The sequence below is a fragment of the Rutilus rutilus genome, assembly GCF_951802725.1.
Source record: "Rutilus rutilus genome assembly, chromosome: 25".
Taxonomy (NCBI): domain Eukaryota; kingdom Metazoa; phylum Chordata; class Actinopteri; order Cypriniformes; family Leuciscidae; genus Rutilus; species Rutilus rutilus.
This window is the reverse complement of record NC_140229.1, coordinates 1,844,461-1,866,813: the sequence shown is the minus strand read 5'-3', so window position 1 is coordinate 1,866,813 and position 22,353 is coordinate 1,844,461. Positions and strand designations below refer to the sequence as shown.

The window sequence follows — 22,353 nt, the reverse complement described above, 5'->3', positions numbered from 1 at the left end:
GCTAATGTAACAGCACCGTAACGTCTGGTTTTGTTGCACGGATGGTTTTGGAACGACATGAGTTTAGATAAACGACAAACTGTAAACGACTCCTTTAAACACACATGCTCAAATTTGGCACCATCCAAGAAAGAGAACAAAAAAAAAAAACCTCCTTAAATAAATAAGAGAAACAAACACTCTAATACAATGGATTGCAATAAATAACAATAACTTAATTAAATCTCAATAAATACATTTTCATATATACTATATATATATATATAGATATATATATAGATAGCTTTCTGGATATTAAAGATGTGGAGTCTGTTGTTGTGTCGTCTCTGATAATCCACTGATAAGACACACACACACACACACACACACGCGCGCTCCTTATTCCACCAAACGACGCTTGTTACTGTATAAACGCTCATCTTGTGGTTCGGTAACAGAGTGAATACTGAATATCTCGTTCCGCGAGAGTCCCAGTCCGAAGCGCTTTGGGGTCGTCGCTCAAACGCACGCACACTTTTTAGCGGAGTGCTTTTTAAGTGTGTGATATTCCAAGCTGTCGTCCAGGAAGGAGATGTCGTCGTCGAACGCGATTGGCCGACAGCAGGTTCGCGACGGCGTGTCCTTGTCCAGCTTGCGGTTGTGTGTGAGGTTGTTCAGGATCTTGTCGTAGTTGGTCTCGGCGTCATAACACGGGCCGCTGCAGTAACGGAAGATCAGCTCTTCTTTGGTCGCGTAACCCAAGCCCAGGTCTGTGACGTTCAGGTGGATCTCCTTCAGGAGGCAGCCTCGCCCTTGACCTTTGACCCTGTCGTCTCGGCTTTCCTTTCGCCCGCGACCCCTCTTTCTGTCTCCGCGACCCCGCCCCGACCTCTCGGTGTTTGCTGCTCCTCTCTGCCGGCCTCGGTCCCGCTTCGGCTGAGATTCGGTGTTTGTGTGAGGAGATCTGCGCAGTCGGCCCAGAGTCGCTTCGATGAAGTCCATGACGCTCTCGAACTGCTCCGGGTAAAGGCCGTTTACAGCATCTTCAACAGACACAATGAAAGATTGGTTCATTAATTATGCAGATTTATGCATTCTGACAGTGTGCATTTGTGATATTCCTCATTGTTCCTCGATATGTAATTTAAAATAATGCTTTTACATCACAATTTGAGAAAGTCACTGGGCCCTATCTCGCACCCAGCGCAATTGACTTTGTACAGCGACGCATGTATCATTCCTATTTTGCACCCGCGCACAGCGGACTTCTCCCTCCACAGACGCACGTCGGTAAATTAGGGAATGAACTTGCGCTCCCGGGGGCGGTTCAGCGAAAAGAGGAGGCGTGATCCGGCGCAAACGTTCCCTGGTGCTATTTTGCAGTTTCAGAAAACAATTCCGCCACTGACCAGGAGAAACCTCGTTTAAAGTCAGTGGCGCGTTATTCAGATGCTATTTTAAGGGCGCATGCTTGGCCATAATGTAGCGTGTGCACAACACACACACACTTTGCTTCTCTCATCTACACAGACGCAGCAGTTCTCATTTTTGCAAACCATACATTATTACAAGGAAAAATATTACCACACGAGGGAAATCATTGTGGTGTCCATGAAGATGTGAAAAAATAGGCATAAATCTAGCTTACACATTTACCCACATTATCATACGCCTGTTTAACCGAAGCTAATTTGGGTGTGTTTCTCCATCCCCAATGTCACTTCTCTGTGTTTCACGGCCCTGACGAGAACGTCGGTCTCCTCGGCTGTGAACCGCTCCTGGCAAATCCGCCGTTATAATAGCAATCCGCCATGGAACAAGCACGCCTGCTCTTAAAGGGAATGTGAGATGACGCTCTGATTGGTTTATTTCACGTTACGCCCAAACCACACCTATGAGTAATGAAGCTGCTTCAGACCAACACATTTTAGATTTGCGTCGGGCGCAAGAGTCATTTATCCCGCCGGTATAATTGATACTTGCTTTTTAGATCGTTAAAATAGGGCCCATTATTTGAAAATGTAATATGAATCATTTTGTTGTTGTTCACTAAAACGATTTAAAACATTTGTTAATTGAATTCAAATGAATGTTCACTGAAATGAATAGTATAAAAAATTCTGTTATTTTTTTTATATTATTTTATTTTATATTTTATGATTTTTGTTTAGTTTAAGTTGGAGTACTGAAATTACCACAACTAAAATTGAAATATAAAATAATAAAACTAAAGACATAACCCGAATAAAACCGATGAGAGAACACAGCAAAATTATTAAAACTTAAACTAAAATTAAAATGAATGTCAAAATAATAATAATAAATGCCATATTAGTGATACTTAAGAACACTGATATGAATTTTAGTATAATTCTGCTTAAAGTAAAAAAAACGAATTCAGAATATTATTAAATACCATATTAATGATGCTAAATAAACACTGAATTTTACAGTAAAATTCCTAGGACCTTGGAAAAAGTGCATACATTTTCTTTTTTACATTTTCTATTTATTTCAGGTTGAAATGAGATTCTGATCTTATAAAACTAAACAGACATTAAAAAATAATAATAAAAACAATGAGAACACACAAAAATGTACTAAAACTAAAATGAAACATAAAAATGCATAAATACCATATTAATGCTAGTAAAATAACCCTGGTTTATAGTGACCTAGATGAAGTGCAGAAATATTTCTGCTTTACATTTAGTGTTTATAAGTGAGCCAGTGGCCTGCAGATGCTCAGCGTTCTCTCAGACTGTATATACGGTATGATATTGTTTATTTGTCCCTATCGGGCGTCCTGAATAACGGCGGATGAGTCTCGGGATCCCGCCCGTCACCGGCCCGTGTTTTCATCTCACGACTGCCATGGAAAATCTTATAGATGATGACATTGAGGTACAGCAGAAAACATCTGCTCAACCGCAAACTGGAAACATGCGTCTTAAACAAAAGCAAGCGCTCGTTTGATCATGTGTAATACACCATGATTTCATTACAGTCCAAACTCAGAGTTCACTCGCTCTCCATTCAACCCAACAGACCGTATCACAGTTCTCGGAAAAGATCTGCAACCGATGCCGGATTCATGCTGATAATCTCGCTCGCGGACAATTTTTCCCAAATTTTCTAAATGTTCCCAAATTATTTCACTTAAAATGTTTCAGTGATGTCCACTCAATGAGAAGAAGATACTAAAAGCAGTTTCTACATGGAGTGGGTCGCCATGTTGAGATCACATGACCAGCTGAAAATTTCTCATTTAGCATCATAATATCAGACATATGATTAATGCATTTTTAAAATGACAATTCAATCATCTTCAAGAGAAGCTGTATGATTTAATTAACCCTCCTCTGTTAGACACCTTTCATATTACCCGGACAATTCTGACCCGGTGGAACGTGAGCTTATAAAACGTATATTCTGAAAATATGACAAAAAATTCGGAGAATTTTGATAGTCTTATTACATTTTTTCTATGGATTTTTTTTTTTCGTACATTTTACGCACCACTTTTGGGTCAAAATTTATATTGAATCAGGTTATGAATCAGTGTTGTTATTGTTAATGAAAACTATTCAAAACATTTACGTTAATTTTTCCTATGAATAATGCATTTTTAAATTACAGTAACTAACAACCGTTACCGTAAGTTCGTCCAAGCCAGTGCAACACGAGCAAAAGCGTAGGCGTTTCGCAAGAGAAGCGAAGGATGTGGAGAGCTCAATGAAGACGTTTATTCACAGACGAGCAGCTGTGAGAAATACAGCATGATGCACACATGCAACTCATACGTAATCACTCCTGTAATCACTGACAGAACGCTTTCAACGCCTATCTCTGTGATTCTCATGCAGATCAGTTGCAGCACATCTAACATGCATGAACATCTGTTTCCCTGTAAAGTGAAGCGTTCTCCGCGGACTGAGATGATTCAGATGGGATGGGGATTCAGTTCGGCTGAGATGTTCAGGCATGATACGAGGTGTCAAACACTGGCTGTGTGTCGACGCTGTGCTGCTACTGACAACACACACATCTAAACACAATCTGTTCTGAGACTCAGCCAGTGTGTTTTCTTCAGGCATGCGTCTCAGTTCAGATGGATGCCGTATTTTATTTCATGCAAAATAATGCTATGTTAATTCTGCTCAATATGTCACACACTTTTTTCAGCGATTCCAATGAAGAACCATTTCTGGTTCTCTAAAGAACCTCTCAGTGATACACTTTTCAAGGAACATTTTAATAATCTTAAGAACCTTTGGTAAAACTTTACTTTAAAGCCTTTATATATATGCACGTCATGATGCATTATATCTTTTCATTACCAAAGTTAAAATGCATTATAATACTTGCAGATGCATCTAAAACTGATCGTTTGTCATGTGTTTTTAAGATAAGTATTATAGCTGAGGTTATGATTATTAATGAGATCATGCAATGCAAAATAAGGTGCATTACAAGGCATAATTAATGCATTAAAAATACTTTTTTTTACTATAAAGAACTTTTTTTTGGATGTTAAAGGTTCTTCATGAAACCACAGATGCCAATAAAGAAGCTTTAGTTTTAAGAGTGTACCGTTTTGTGCATCAAACTCATTTTCTATATTTTGCATGCAATAAAATACATGCAACCGTGGACTCGTGCATTTCCTGTAAAGCTGCTTTGAAACGATGTGAAAAGCGCTATACAACTAAATGTGAAGATGCATTTTCAGCAGAACACATCGTGCATGGAATGAACTCTAAGTGTGTTACTCAAATGCTCGTTCTGGACTGCGTGTCCTTCAGCCGAGCAGAATCAGTCTTCACTGCTTCACTGTTCTCAGCGGCTGCCGGACTGCAGTTCACTACATAACTACATGATGCATGTAAGAACTGAATCCCCAAGACAAAAGCCACTGAGTGCTTCAACATGTGTTTGTTTTCTGCAGCTCCCATCAGCTGTTGTCCGCTGTAGTTTCAGCACGCCTCACATTATGCAAGGAAGAGTTTTCGAAATAAATTCATGCATATTTTACAAGCCAACGCAAACCGTTCCACACGCTGCGTTCCACTCGTTAATTCTCTAATTTAGAAAGTTCCCACGATGATGCATGTGGCCGACGACGCGTCATGTCAAGACTACTGTGTGTAAAAGACGAGGCCGCTATTAAACATCTGGAACAGCTGCTGAAATGTGCATCAGCACAGTGAATGCGGAGTCGCGGATGCCTTTCCCGTCACGTCAGGATCTGTTAGTGTTCACGGCAGCACCTTACTGAGGAAAACATGAGTGGAAAACTCAGCGTTTAATGTCAACAATCCGTGCGGAGGAATGTCTTGTTCAACTCGAGCGCTTCAACGTCAGATTATACGTGTGTAATAAAACAAAGCTCGACCTCTGTGTTGTAAGGCCACGGTTTGTTACGTAAAACATGTGGTTAACCAGTGCTGAATGTTTCAGTCCAGCCACATTTAACATGCTCTTGACCAGTGGACCGTCACAGTTGTGCATCTGTATCTGTGTTGCTCAACATGCAACTATGTAAGTAATTGAAAACAGCAAGCAGAAATTCTCCAATGCATTTGAGCTGCAACAAATGAACACTGTGTGCATGTGCATGTGTGATGACAAACGATTAATGAACACTGTGTGCATGTGTGATGACAAACGATTAATGAACACTGTGTGCATGTGCATGTGTGATGACAAACCATTAATGAACACTGTGTGCATGTGTGATGACAAATGATTCGAATGCATGCATGCTGACTTACATTGTTCCTCCATGGAGGCTTGTTTTTGGTTGCTGGTTTCAGGTTGGGAGTCGATGACGGGGTCCAGAGCGGGGATCTCACTGCGGACGATGGCTCTTTTGGATGAATGCAGTTTGTGGAAGACGGGACGTGTGGAAACGGAGCTCAGGAGCAACAAACACGTGGCTAGAATGTCCCATAACTTCATTTTAGACTCAGTTCCTTTGAGGGAAGCTGCAACGGTGCAAAGGTAAACGCATGAGTATCTGCACAAGAACACACACACGGCTGACAGAACGGTGCTTTTGCACGTGTTAATTTGATGGATATGGAGCTACTGAAAATGGTCCCAGAGGGAAACGGTTGAGATAAGAGAAAGACAGTGTGAAAAGTGCAAGAATTAAATATTGTGATGAAGGCCCTCCGTGAAATGTGTTCTGTAGGCTGGAGCCCAGTTAATGCCAAACAGATTTCTGTCAATATAACAGAGCTGAAAAAATGTGTGTTTTCTGCCAGAGTTTTTCCCCATTCCGGATCCCGAAATCCCTGTTGGTGAAAATCCACATAAAATCTACCAGTTTCAACGATGTGTGTTTACTGTGACCTTTATAGCAGTTACTCTAAATAACTCCGTTTGTTGATCATTAAAACCTGCTGTTTCTATTTAACCATTATATTATCTCAAGCTTTTTAATATTTTATATGCCATAAAATGAGGTGGTTTATATATTTAATGAATCATATACAATCACAGCCACCAGAAATGGTTTAGTTTCAAGTCTTTTAACTGCTAAAATGAGTCTATTAAAATGCATTGCTCATTTTTAGACCGCAGTGTAAACAAACTCTCAAAGATGTCTCCATATTATTTACTGTGGATTTTAATTGTTTTATTGAAGTTAAAAAGTTATATATAGGCTATATAGTATCCCACTATATACTGCACGTTTTACAGTGCACTCTTGAAAAATAAAATATAGACGTTTTAAATTGGGGTTTAAAGACTATAGACATGAGGAGACCCTTTTTAGGTCATTTATGTGCTTTAAAACCCGGAATATAAAGAACCTGTAATGAAACATAATTATTATTTTTAATTTTTAAAAAATACCTATCTATGCTGCCATAAAAACGAAAGTGTACTGTAAAAATGAATAAGTAAAACCCATCTGTGTCCATATGCAGAGATAATGATATAAACTCACCTTAAATGGGGTCCATGCAGACCAGAGCTTCAGAAAAGCCAAATTCTCAGGGCAAACCGGGAAACATTTAAAGATCCAAAAGAGAAAATCCGTGAGCTATCCTCAAAATATCACGATTCCAGGTCCATTCACAACATGTTATCCACTAGATCCAAACGAAGCGCGCGCTGAAGTGTCCAGATCTCCAGTGTCCTCAAACTGACGCGCGCGCCGCTCAACTCACTGTGCGCAACGCAACGCGACGCGCGAGACTGTGATGCTGCCGCGCGCCGCGTCTGTAAGAGAGAAAACCAGCAGCAGCAGCAGCGCGTCAGATGAAGACATCGGGATGAGGATCCCAACTAACTGGAATAGTTTCCCGCGTCTGTTAAAACGCGCCGCATTCTGCCTCCGAAACGCACCGCGCAGGTGATGAAATCCAGGTGAATGCTTGTTAATATCCACACAGATCAGGGGAAAGTGAAGAAGTGATCTCTGTCAGCGCACAGCAGTCATGATCCACACGCGCGTCCCTGTAAACGCGTTTGACGCGCACACTGAGCTCTGAGCGCGTTTAAATACGCTCACGGGTTCGAGTGCACTGACGTCACTCCCTGGCCACGCCCTCATTTTTCAACTCCAGATCAGCAGCGGCACAGATCCATCCATCACCGCTTCGGTACACACTCATAACGCTGTAAGACAGTAGTATGAAAGCATTAAGAGTTTGTGTCGAAAATGAGCAACTTTTAAAATAAACGAGAGAATTGAATCCGGTAACACTTTATTTTACAGTGCCACTGTTACATATGTTACATGTAGTTACCATAGTAATAACAGTAAATGATGCATAATTACGTGCAACTAACCCTCAACCAAACTACACTAACCCTATAGTAAGTGCATGCAGCTAATTATAATTACTCAGTACGTAAATGTATAATTACACTGTAACAAAGACACCTTAAAATTAAGGGTTACTCTTTATATTGCCTTGTATCGAGTAAAAATAATAAAGTGCATGTACTTACTTTAGGGTAGGATTAGGGTTTGGTTTAGGGTTAGTTGCGTGTAATTATGCATCATTTACAGTTATTAGTGTAACCCAAAATCCTCATTACTCTCAAATCTCTGGGCTGTCATTGCACTAAATACAGTCTCTATGATTACTTATCTAAAAACTTGAAATAGTCTAATAAAACAGGGGCTATTTAGAGTAAAGCATCATGAATATGTATCTTTCAGTATTACCCTACCCTAATATTTACCCTGGTATTCTTTGAAGTCTCTTGCAATGTCTGCTAAAAAGCATGTGTTTTGTACTGTTGCGTTTCATGTTGTGTTAAGCTACGTCATACAGTCTTTATTAAAACCATCTTTACTAAATCAAAGGATCAGTGACAGCAGTTTGTTTAGACGTTAAAAACCCCGTCTGCCATTATAAATGAAGCTCTGAATTCAGTCTGAAAAATGAGATTGTCTAAACCTAATCTTACCCGAAATATCTATCATTTAAAGGTTTTTTTTTTTGTGCAAATGAGAAGTACAACAAAGCGATTTATCCTAAAACTGAATTTCTTTCTCAGGATCTTAATAACCTATAATTGCTTGAACACTAGTTTTGCAGAGAAATGCCTATACGTATGAATTAGTTTACAAAATGCAAACGTAATAGATTGATGCCGACATGCATTGCACAGACTTTAGAACAAGATTCAGAATAATCACTTAAAAAGCAATGCAAAATATTAAATCAGTGAGCGCAGAAATGTGTGCTGTGTGTATAAAGCGTGAGGAGGAGGAGGAGGAGGGTTTCCCAGCTGAGCCTTCGTCCCTCCCAAGATTCCTTCTCAAAGACTCATGGTCTTTCTTGCCGCTGTCATCTCTGGCTTCCCTGAGGGAGTTTGTGAGGCTCTATTCATTGTCAAGCTGGTCGGAACAATTCGCATTGTGAAGAGCACTATACAAACAAATTGAATTGGAAAAAGAAACTGAATTGAATTAAAGCTTGCTGGCATTATAAGTGAAGCTCTCTAAACATCCTGAGTCTGAAAGCACATCCATGCACATGTACATTTCAATTAGAGGAGAGAAACATGAAGACGTGGATGTTGGAGAAGTAATGCTTATTAAAGCATTTTTTTTAAATGAGTATACATGCCGTTCTTATGCCCTCATATTCAATTTATCCTCTTTTTATTTTTTATTTTTTTTATATTTAGTCACTGCATGACGTTCTTAGTGTTTTTCTCTTGTTTTCCAGGACTGATAAACATTCTTAAATCAAGATGCGTTTATGTAAGTAAAATACTGAGTAAGAACCAGTTTTTTTTTTAAACACAATATCATTTTTTCCCCTGATGTTTTCTTGTCTTGTGCATTCAGACAGTGTTGGTGGAGTGTATTGTGAAGGTAAAAGCATTGGTTGTCATTATGATTTCCTAAAGAAATCTGTCATATAATACATGAAGGGCCAAACCCTTAAATTCAACATCCAAATCCTGAAAGGCAAGACACGGCATGCTTTCATTGAAGGTGAATATTCAGGACTTGGTCTATAAAGCGTGTTTGCTTTTAACCTTCTGTTGAGTGTTTTCATAATGCAGGCATGATGTTTTTATGCTCTTTCCATCAGCGGGTTTATCATGAGGCTCTGCATTTAATTCGAGGGGTGTCACGAGACGAGACCCTCGTGTCACGATTCGATACACATCACGATACTGAACTCACGATATGATATTATTGCGATACTCCAAGACACATGATAAAAGATTAACAAAAAATGTGCTGTTGATTAAAATGCTGAATTTGATATTACATTGTGTGTGTAAATGAATAGGATGGACTTGGTGCTGAAACCCAATGCACAGGACAATAGAGACACCAGAATAACAATATTCATGATTCTGAAGATGAAAACAGAATTATTTTAGATGAATATGCTTGATCTCTGTCACTGACTAGATATATTTAAAATAATGTATAATGTAGGCCACTTTTACTGGTAACATCAGATATTTGGCATTATCAGGACCCAGAAACATTCCCTCATTGCATTATCACACATTATATTCAACATAGTAGTTTAATGTAGTACTGACACTTACATTTTTTCCTCACACAGAAATGTTCATTTTGGGTGAATTATACACAATGCTTACTGTCACCATCCACGATACATATTGATGCATTTTTGTATTGCGATATATTGTGACACGATATATTGTTACACCTAATGAATAAAAAGTTTCATTGTCACACGTTTTGCACAAACAGTTTAGGCATTCAGAACATGCTAGCAATACTTCAACTGAAAAAACAAACTCAATTGAAATGTGCATTAATGTTTTCCGGACACCAAACAGATGCTGTGTAAGTGTTGATCGAGTATCCGGTGTTCTTCAGCTGTGATCCCGTCGTCCCGTAGTGAAGTCCGATCTCCTGCTCCTACATTTAGATATGTGCGTGTGGTTATATTTAAGCAATTTTGTCATAATTGGCCGTAAGCCAGTGCTTCTGCTTTAGCTTCTTCATTGATCTATGTTCTCACTCCGCGAGTCACAGCATTTACATTCACGTTTTTTACTCGTATTGACTGTGAGTTTGACACTTGTCAAACGGCTATAGCTTAGTTAAAGTCACCATGAAATCAAAATAGACCATTCTTATTTTTTTATGTAATATTGTAACGTTTATAATAAATGATTTATTGGTGCAGATCATTATTGTTTTAAAATGATGTGCCTCGTAATCTTTAATCAAGCAGCGACATCTTTTCTCTGATGATGAGGGTGGGGCTATAACCTGTCACTCACATGAGATCAGCCAATAGCAAACCACAACCATCCAATCAATTCCCCACAGACAAAATTAAGCCCCGCCCACATTTGTTCTTGTTCCAGAAGCGTTTCACTCGGATATACGACAATATAGAGAAGAAAACATGATGATTTAAAGGGGCTGTTTACACGACACCATTTTCAATTAAAAACGTACAACTTTTTATGCGTTTTGGCATTCGTTTATACGACAACAGCGTTTTGGGTGCCTGAAAACACAAAGTTTTGTGCATGTTTTTGAAAACGGTCTCCATGTAAACAACAAAAACGCGAATCTCTGAAGACGATGACATCATGCACATGCGTATTACGTGTTCAGTCTATAGTGTTTCATCGCCATCTACTGGCCTGGCAGAAGAATACAGCGTATTTATTTGTGAATGGGGATCATTTTGACAATGGTGTCGCCTCTACGCGAAAAACTCAAAGGAAAAACATCTACATTTTGAGCATATCGTTGTCGTGTAAACGTACCCTATAAGACGACATCAGGTTTTTAAAAAAGGGTCCTTTGAGAGTTTCATCATGAATACACGTTCATTTATATTGGCGCCATTATAAGGGTTTTAATCAAGTTTATCCAAATTTAGTTTTGCAATTTTTCAGACAATTGGTCTTAAATATCTTTAGTTTCTATTTTAAATTTTAATAACTTGCGTATAGTTTTTGCCGTAAAAATAGCCAAGGAAGCTGGCATGGCCTTCAAAACAAACATAACACTGAAGTAAATGCATTAACGTATATTAACTGCCAATGAGCAATACATTTGTTACAGTATTTATTTATCTTTGTAATAAAACTACAACTGTTAATTCATATTAGCTCAGATCCATTAAATAATATTATCAGATACAACTTTGAATTTGAATAATGTATTAGAACATGTTAACATAAACTAAGATTAATATACGTTTAGAAGTAACTAATCTAATGTTACCCAAAACTAATTAAAAATATCCTATTTTGCTCACTGTTTGTGTGTGCAGTGTATTTTTATGCTTATTAGGTTGTCTAAATCATTATTTCAGTGCATGTGGGTGCAGGGAACAAAGATCAGAGTGCCACAGTGTGAGATGGGTGTTTCCCTGATTGAGACAAGCTGTGATCACCACAACTCCCTTCAGTAAACAATTAGATAAAATAAATGTTATTTCCAGAGCGCCAGTGATAACATCTGCCGTGTTGGTGAGGAACCAAAGTACACACTGACGATGACCCAGTAACAACGTGTTTGCATGCATAATAGCAAGGTCTTTTGAATAACGCGTGTGAATCCAACAATACAGAGTCATGTGACCTTTTTATTCCACATTTCATTAGATGTGTTTGCGAATCTGACAGCGTTTGTCTACTTCTGCAGAATCAGTTGTTATTGTTTGCACACATGATATTGGTGGTCCATTAAATAGTATTTTGGTCTTTAAATTTTCTGGTCAGTTTTGAGATTTGTTTGTATCACACTAGTAATATTTTATTGCATTTTATCGATTTGCGACTGCAGATTTCAATGACAATACATATCTTTAAAGAGTTTTTTCTCCACTTCAGTATCACTTATATACACCAAAATTTACAGATTTATTCCTGTATATATTGTGAAGGTTTTTACTGAGGGGTTTGTTCATATATCGTTGAGCTTCTGCTGATGTGGCATTGGTTGTTAATGTTTGCAACGCTTTAGATATTGGTGGTCCAATAGAAATGCTGGGTCACAACACAAAAACGGCTCACAAGTTTTCTCTGATGGACAGCCCTGATGTTAAATGCATGTCATAAAATGCATTTAACCAAACAAATGTGCAACTTCATGCATCTTATCATACTCCATTTTTGGTCACAAATGGTGCTGGATGAATTACATGTGTAAGTGTTATTTTAGTGCACTGACAAAACATATCTTTAAAGAGTTTTTTCTCCACTTTAGTATCACTTATATACACCAAAATTTACAGATTTATTCCTGTGTACATTCTGAAGGTTTTTACTGAGGGGATTAATCATATATCATTCGGCTGATTTTTTACAATGGTTTATTCATGAAAACATGGTGAAAAAAAAAAAAAATTTTGTCCACTTCAGTATCACTTAAATACACCTAATTTTACAGTTTTATTCCTATGTATATTCTGAAAATTTTTACTGAGGGGTTTGTTCATATAGTATATTTCTCCTGATTTATATAACATTGTATTACTAAAACATGGTGAAAGTGTAATTTTTCTGTCAGTTGAGAGTATTTTCAGATTTATGTAGTGATAAAAAGACATAGCCAAAATCCCCTCAGTAAAAATATTTAACTCTAATATATCAACAAAATGAAGCAAGAATTTTAAACCTGGCTTCATCCAATGTTCAGATTTATTTTCTGGAAATGTACGAAATTAGTGCATATTCTATTAACCTTATTTACATATCTAAATATTTATAACGTTAATATAACATTTTAAACAAAACTGGGCTATTCAATCAATCAACCATTACTTTGTTTAATAGCAATTTCAGAGTGAAAATAGTTTCAAAGTAAATCCTGCATCAAACTTAGTTTTAGAGTTTTGATCAAATGACTAACATTAAAAGTGTGATTATAAAACAGATCTTGCATGAGGTGTGGATGACACTATTAAACAATCTAGGACATAGGTTACTTTTGGACACACTAATTTTGACCTCCACTAACACTGTTTTCCATAATATTCCACTAAACAAAAGTTGCGTGACCGTGTCAATGGGAACACACTGCAGGTAAACACACTGTTTACTAGATAAAAGCTGTTATCTAATATGTGGTTATAGTTTAGTTGACATGTTACTCGCTCCGTTGCACTTTTCCCGCTCTCTCTTCACAGGATTCTGATCAGCTCCACCTGTGTTACCTGTGGAGAAAATATCATGTATTTGGCGTGTTACTATCACACAGGCATGTGTAAAATGCAGATCTGCTGGCGAGTCAATGGCCGTTCTGTCAGATATTCACTGGGTGTGCTGGTTCAGGTGATAAATGCAGATAAGAAATGTATAAAGTTAAAGAGCAGAGATATGTTTGGACTTTCATCACCATTGAAGGACGGTATTCAGGGTTGTGTGTTGAATGAATGACTGTCTTCCTTTCTATTTTTACCGCAGAAGTCCAAAAGCCAGTGCAATGAAAGGTCTGTCAGGTGATGATGAAAGAGAGTCTCTTCTAGAATGAAGCGGTTCAGGTGAAATTGAGTCAATATTGTTATAAAAATATTGAGGAAAATGTCATTGCCCTGCTCTTTCACTGGAGATTTAATGAGTTATGAGTCACTGAAGAATCAACTTTGTCTCAGATGTTTCCTGAAATTCCTGGAATAAAAATAGACCGACACAAATGAGTCAATAGTCCTCATTCAGCTATTAAATAAATGTGGAGCAGCTCGGATCATTTGATGAGAAATATCTGAGGTTTCTAACTTGTGATCATCCCACACTTTGGTATCGTCTGGATCTCTTGTGAAACTCTAGATGAGAGCAATGGTGTAACTGCAATCTTATCCTCAGGAGTCATTTCATGTCCTTTTAATCTCAATGTTGATATATAAATGAGATCTCACTTGTGATTTCTTTTTGTACTTGCAGGTTGTTTTGACTTGAATGCATCGCTGAGAAAGTGTTGCAGATAACTCCTTTTTTTTTGTGCAAATGACTTGATTTTTTTTTTTGCAAGTCACTTTTTTTTAATTGTAAATAACTTGTTCTTTTTCAATTTAGATGTTTTTGCAGACTTTTTTGCAACTTGATGCAAATAACTTTACCCTTAAAATGATTAAGTAAATAAACTCAAAGAAATTAAGTAATGTGGAATTGTCAAGTTCACATAACTTATTTTTTTCGATTAAGCATTAAGTTTATTTACTAATCATTTTACTCAATTTTTTTAAGTAAGTGAACTGAACACTTTTCACAGTGAGTAGATCAGCGTTGGTGGATCTCCAGCACACTGAATGCTTACAGGAGTCGTGATGTCCAGTGGCCTGCATAACCAATCTGGGAATGACGCAGGGAATTCGAGGGAGCAGCTCCCAAGCGTTTCATTCCTGTACAGGACAGGCGTAAGTGCTGGTTCACAGGCCCTGCGCCGTCAGTATAAGCCCTGAACAGCCTCTCTGCGGTCAGGCCTGAGTGTGTTTGCAGCCCTTTCTGACTCCGCCAGACGTGAACTCATAGCATGCCAGCGCTGTGTTCTGGTACCTGTGAGCTTTGAGCTCCAGCAGCTGCTGGTCATGACGGCTCCCACAGGAGAAGTGCTGCTCTCTGACATGTGCTGACATTACTGATTACTGCTTTAGAAACGGCTGGGGCTTTAGTGCATTTTGACAGAATCTTCATCATTAATGCATTTTTTGCAGATAACTTTTTTTATTTATTTATTTATTTTTTTTATTGCAAATAAATTAATCTTTTTTAAATAACATGATTTTTTTTTGCAAATAGCATGATAGTTTTTAATTTTTTGCTAATGACGATTAATTTTTTTGCAAATAGCATGATTTTTTTTTTTTTGTAAATTAATTTTTTGCAAATAACCTGATAGTTTAGAATTTGTGCAAATAACTTGATCTTTTTTAAATTTACACAGTCAATCTGTTTTGCAGTTCCTAAACCTGTTGTATTTGCTTGCAAATAATCACTGTTCACAGTTTTGCAATGCTTTTGGCCGTATTTCAGTAGAAAAAAATACGTGCCAAAAGTGAAAGCGCAGAAAAATGTGAGCCAGAGGAATACAGATGATATTTATTTTGCATTAACATGAAGCTGCAGTTTCACAATGAATGTAATTTGAATATAATATTTTTTTTCTTATGCCTGAAACATGATACAGCTTTACAAAACTTCTCTTGTGCATGCATCCATGGGAGTGAGTCTGAGATGCACGGCAACAGTTGCTAAGGTAAGATTAGAATCTTCATTCTTTTGTCCTTCTAAATAGAATTCTGACACATGATCCTGCTTCGATGTCTTTCTGATTTAATAAACTAAATATCTGGCCGCAGTTTGATTGATATCACCATTTCTTTATTGAGCTGTTATAGAAATGCACCATTTGTTTAGCTGAGAAACCAAAGATGAACAAGAACATACATTTTTAAACTGAAACTAGACTTACGCAGTTGATCAGTTTGGCTTATACGTAACAAACAATTACAAAAATTCTGAATATCAGCATGACTTGGTCTGTTCTCATATTTAGCATCTTATATATTCAAACTATGAACTCTACAAGTCCAGTTTCAGTCTGACGTTGACGTTCTCATCGTCCTTGGTTTCTCATGGGCTGTTCATATTTCCTGTGAGTGCTATTTTGATGCTAACCTCTAGCATTCAGCACGGCCACGGTAAAAGCACGGTGCACACGGTCTTAGTCTTCACTTACATGTAACAAGGTTGCACTAATTGGAGGAGGAAGTGCCGGGGATGTTTAGCGCTGACAGGGCTTGAGGACCAGGACTTGATCCGAGCCTGAATTGGATCCTGTTTCGGCCTCCAATTCCTCCAGTTAATCCGCCAGCGGCTGCAGGGAAGCAAGCGTTCATTCGACCGCAGAAAACCGAGTTGGCAGCACCTGCAAAAGGAGGATCAAAGAGGCCAGAGTTAAGCCACCTACTGGATCCGTGTCACACTATATCCACTATATCCTCAGGATACTGTGTCGATCTCAGTGGCCTCAGCAGCTGGTCAGCTGGACACCAGTGGATCATGTTTGGCTGTGAGATCCTCTCAGAAATCAAGGCTTCTCAAGGTCAGAGATGGTTCTAGATGGGCGTTGCACAGTGTGTTCATACCTCAAATTTTCAGGAGATATTCAAGATAACATGCCTTAATATGACGCCATATTAGTCTGATGTAAGATTTGAACAAACTCCAATAACTCTAAGTATTAAAGGGATAGTTCACCCAAAAATGAAAATTAGCCCATGATTTACTCACCCTGAAGTCATCCTATTGTATATGACATTCTTCTTTCAGACGAATACAATCAGAGTTATATTAAAAAATGTCCTGGCTCTTCCAAGCTTTATAATGGGAGTGAATGGCCGTTTCTGTTTTGAAGTCCATAAAAGTGCATCTATCCATCATAAAAGTGCATCTATCCATCATAAAAGTGCATCTATACATCATAAAAGTGCATCTACCCATGATAAAAGTGCATCCATCCATTATAAAAGTGCATCTATCATCATAAAAGTGCATCTATCCATCATAAAAGTGCTTCCATCATCATAAAAGTGCATCCATCCATCATAAAAGTGCATCTGTCCATGATAAAAGTGCATCCATCCATCATAAAACTGCATCCATCCATCATAAAAGTACGTCTATCCATAATAACAGTGCATCTATCCATCATAAAAGTGCATCAATCCATCATAAAAGTGCATCAATCCATCATAAAAGTGTATCCATTCTTTCATAAAAGTGCATCTATCATCATAACAGTGCATCTATCCATCATAAAAGTGCATCTATCCATCATAAAAGTGCATCTATCCATCATAAAAGTGCATCCATCCATCATAAAAGTGCATCTGTCCATGATAAAAGTGCATCCATCCATCATAAAAGTGCATCCATCCATCATAAAAGTGCTTCCATCATCATAAAAGTGCATCCATCCATCATAAAAGTGCATCTATCCATCATAAAAGTGCATCTATCCATCATAAAAGCGCATCTATCCATCATAAACGTGCATCCATCCATCATAAAAGTGCATCTATCCATCATAAAAGTGCATCCATCATAAAAGTGAGTCTATCCATAATAACAGTGCATCTATCCATCATAAAAGTGCATCTATCCATCATAAAAGTGCATCCATTCTTTCATAAAAGTGCATCTATCATCATAACAGTGCATCTATCCATCATAAAAGTGCATCTATCATCATAAAAGTGCATCTATCCATCATAAAAGTGCTTCCATCATCATAAAAGTGCTTCCATCATCATAAAAGTGCATCCATCCATCATAAAAGTGCATCTGTCCATGATAAAAGTGCATCCATCCATCATAAAAGTGCATCTATCCATGATAAAAGTGCATCTATCCATCATAAAAGTGCATCCATCCATCATAAAAGTGCATCCATCCATCATAAAAGTGCATCTATCCATGATAAAAGTGCATCTATCCATCATAAAAGTGCATCCATCCATCATAAAAGTGCATCCATCCATCATAAAAGTGCATCTATCCATGATAAAAGTGCATCTATCCATCATAAAAGTGCATCCATCCATCATAAAAGTGCATCTATCCATCATAAAAGTGCATCCATCATAAAAGTGCGTCTATCCATAATAACAGTGCATCTATCCATCATAAAAGTGCATCTATCCATCATAAAAGTGCATCCATTCTTTCATAAAAGTGCATCTATCATCATAACAGTGCATCCATCCATCATAAAAGTGCATCTATCATCATAAAAGTGCATCTATCCATGATAAAAATGTACCCATCCATCATAAAAGTGCATCTATCCATCATAAAAGTGCATCTATCCATCATAAAAGTGCATCTATCATCATAAAAGTGCATCTATCATCATAAAAGTGCATCTATCCATGATAAAAATGTACCCATCCATCATAAAAGTGCATCCATCCATCAAGAAAGTACATCTATCCATCATAAAAGTGCATCCATCCATCATAAAAGTAACCAACATAGAACACAGAAGCAATGTCTTAGGAGCCACGAGAACACATTTACATGTATTCACTAAGCAGATGCTTTTATCTAAAGCAACTTGCAACTTACTGTACAACAGTGCAACTTCCTAGCAACAATCTAGATCACTCTTGCAACGCCCTATAAACACTCAGAACACCCTAGCAACCACATAGAAAGTGAGAAAGTGTTATCACACGTTTTCCAGTGTTAGGGAGTTGCTAACAACAAGTAGCGATGCAACTAACTTCATTATATTTTTATTAGCTTGACAGTAGCTAACTACTTTTTCCAGCGAGTAGCGGCGTAGCGAGATTCTGTTTTGGGCCATTGCTTTGGAGAAGCATCTGTCAATCGAACAGAACACAAAACCCTGATATAGCTTGGTGTGCATATTACACAGTAAAGGCTGTGATCTAATTAAATAGCTTGCGGCGGGTTTCAGAGCGTAGCGTCTCAGAGCGACTCCGTTCAGTCCTTGTGCTGTGAGTTTATCTCGCGTTTTTGACTACTGTGTAGCCTATCCAATTTAAGTTGCATATATTTTGTTCTTGCATTTATGTTACATTTGTAGCAGTTTTGCACTTTGACAGCCAGTTTGAAATCAAAATTCGTTTTCGAAAATGTTTCGAACCCCAAATTTTTTACTAGCCCACCCCAAAGCTAGCTAACTACTTTTTCAGAAGGGTAGCTTGACTGTATTTTAAAGCTTTTAATGTTGTTTATGTGTCTATGTGGTGTGTTTATTATGCTTTAAGACAAAGCATGTGTAAATTCATAAGTCGACACCATTGCTGAGTATTTCCTCCTTAAAACTGCAGTGAACCAAAGACAGTCTCAAAAACACGCTTTGAAATCGCTGGTGTTTCTGACGTCACAAACTACCTTGTAACCAATCAGATCAACGTGTGATCGTCAACCATGGGATCTCTGAGCTGAGTGAGTGAGTGGAGGCGGGGCTCATTTGCATATTCATAGAACCGCGCATACTAAATGAGGCGAGGGTGTCGAGTTACACTCAAGATATTTTAAGGCGTGAAGAATATTTTTTCAAAGAAAAACGTCATTTTAGTGATCAAAGATGAGTTTTAAGGGATAAAATTGACAACAGTTGGACTTTAACTACAAGTAGATTGTCAAAACTTCAGTTTCAGAGTGATTTCTTCAGAAAGTATTTTCTCGTCGTCATGTGCAGCAGTGTTTGTGCCTGAGGTCTTGTAAACATCAGGTCGAGGTGTTGGACAGTATCAGTGACACACGGTGTAAAGGTGCAGTGAAGCGCTCGTGTCTATCTGTGTTCCTAGCGTATAAATCAGCAGCAGCTCCTCCTCTCTGAAAGCAGCATCAAAGCATCGCAACCACAGATCGTAATAAAGCCGTCTTTCACTCGGCTCGCCTGCAGATGTTCTGGAAGATATCCATTACCTCACTGTTATTCTACCTCTTCAACACAATGAATTACTAATAATTAAGACTGCATAATTTAAAAATAGCACCGCAATTAGGCTAAATATGAACGGTATGTCAGATAACTGGCTGGAAAAGAGGTTAATGATTACGGTGTTTGTTTGTTTTGTGGGAAAAGAACATTTGAGTGCTTTATAGCAAAAAATGCTTTTCTTACTTAGTATTTTTGTCTCGTTTCCAGTCCAAATATCCCAAAATTCTTAAATCAAGATGCATTTACTAAAGTAGTAAAATGCCATAAGATATTATGTCTTGTTTTCTAGGGAAATAAATCAAGTCGTTGCTTAAAAAAAGCTAAATTATCTACCAATGGGGTAAGAAAAATGTTAATGATAATTTTGCCTTTTTTACGCAACATCTCACTTAATTTTGATTTATTTCTCCAGAAACCAAGACATAATAGGCCTATCTTATGGCATTTTACTCATCTAGTTAGTAGCCTAAATGCATTGATTTAAGAATTTTTAGATATTTGGACTGTAAACAAGACAAAAATACGAAGTAAGAAAAGCATTTTTTGCAGCGTATTACTAAAGGTTCTGTTTTTATAGCCGTGTTTCAATGCCATTGTCACTATCAGATGACATGATCACTCCTTGAACCTTCATGTGATGATAATCTAAGACGATAACGTGATAATAATCAAAAAGCAGCAAAAACAAAATACGTTGATAATTAGCTCTAAATGAGCAAAGCAGAGCTCTGTCTCTGACCTCGACATTGTGTTGTTCGAATATAAAAATGTAATTTACGTGCCAAGGTCAGAGGAAGTGAAGAATAAAGCCGTTTCCATGTTGGCCGTGTTCCAGCAGTATTACCGTAGTACTGCTGTGTGAATGATCCAGTCGCTATTTAAAGTCCAGTCAGATGTGGCTCTCTGCCAGAGCTGGAGAGAACCTGTGCTTTGAGCTGGAGAAGTGGACTCGTAATCCTCTTAGACTTATGTTTGGGTAAATATTTGGACACGCAATTTTACAAGCGTTAGTTTAACCCTCTGGTGCTGCTCCTGTGGCTCATTTTTTATTTCAATGAAGTGAATGTTTTTTTTTTTGTTGTTTTTTCATATTTTGGTATTTTTAGGGGATTTTTGTGGTACTAAATTATATTTATGGAATAGTTATGATCCATTTATTTCCATAAGTTATATAAGTTCCATAAGTTCATCTAAGTTATTTCCATAACTTAAACGGTGGTAAATCTTAAATGCTTTGCATCACAGACTGAAGTTTGAGCTGTTTTTAAAGAAGACACTTGGCAGATTATTGCTGAAGTGAAAAAGTGGAAAAAAAAAACAGATATAGAGTTTATTGTTATGAAAAATGCATATAAAAAAATAAAAAAAAAACGTTTTTTTTTTGTGAGAAAGTCAAAACGAGTTGTGTTCAAAATTTGAGGTTGATCTCAAAAAATGTAATTCGTCTCCCATTCATTTCCAATGCGCTCCTTTTAGATTGTGAACCGAACAAGTGTTATTTCACCTTTTCGAATCATGTCTATGATTTGTTTTGTGTTCACATAGCAAGTGCCAAAACTTTTACCAAGTTTCATACCATTCCGATAAAGTAAAAAATTATTTAAAAAAATTAAATAAAATAAAAAAATTCAATCCAAAATCACCAAACAGCTCCAGAGGGGAAAGAATAGACACAACACATGGAAAATTCATATGCCTATATTTTACGCTAGCTGTGCTGTTTTTTACAAGTGGTGCTTAACTGCTATAATGCTATTGATGTGAAAAAAGTGTTCTTGCTATGCGGTTGCTAGGGGTTTCTAGGGTGTTCTTTGTGGTTGCTATGCGGCTATTAGGGTCACTGTTCTGTGTGGTTGCCAGGGCATTGCTATGTGGTTGCTAGGGTCTTCTGTGTGGTTGTTAGGTTGTTGAGAAGGTGTTGCTATACGGTTGCTAGGGCATTGCTATGTAGTTACTAGGGTCTTCTGGGTGGTTGTTATGTGGTTGCAAGTGTATCATGTATGGTTGCTAGGGCATTGCTATCTGGTTACTAGGGTCTTCTGGGTGGTTGCGAGGTAGTTGCTATATGGTTGCTAGGGTGTTGCTATAAAGTTTCTAGGGTGTTCTGTGTGGTTGCCAGGGTGTTGCTATATGGTTGCTAGGGCATTCCTATGTGGTTGCTAGCGTCTTCTGGGTGGTTGGTAGGTGGTTGCCAGGGTGTTACTATACGGTTGCTAGGGTGTTGATATGTGGTTGCTAGGGTCTTCTGGGTGGTTGTCAGGTGGTTCTGAGGGTGTTGTGTATGGTTGCTAGGGTGTTGATATGTGGTTGCTAGGGTCTTCTGGGTGGTTGTCAGGTGTTTCTGAGGGTGTTGTGTATGGTTGCTAGGGTGTTGCTATACTGTTGCTAGGGTGTTGACAAACGCTCAACTTTAATACTTAGTACTTACTGACACTATGAGCTCCAGTACTAGTGATGATTGA

The 22,353-nt window shown here is 37.9% G+C and overlaps 1 protein-coding gene across 1 annotated transcript; it reads right to left on the bottom strand.

Annotated features, from left to right (window-relative positions):
• Window positions 1-498: 498 nt before the first annotated feature.
• gdnfa (glial cell derived neurotrophic factor a) lies at window positions 499-5,940 on the bottom strand (the record flags this gene model as incomplete). The annotated part of the gene is made up of 2 exons (XM_084399796.1): window positions 499-1,022; window positions 5,754-5,940. The coding sequence occupies 2 exons, from the start codon at window positions 5,938-5,940 to the stop codon at window positions 499-501; spliced, it is 711 nt and encodes a 236-aa protein (XP_084255922.1).
• Window positions 5,941-22,353: the final 16,413 nt, after the last annotated feature.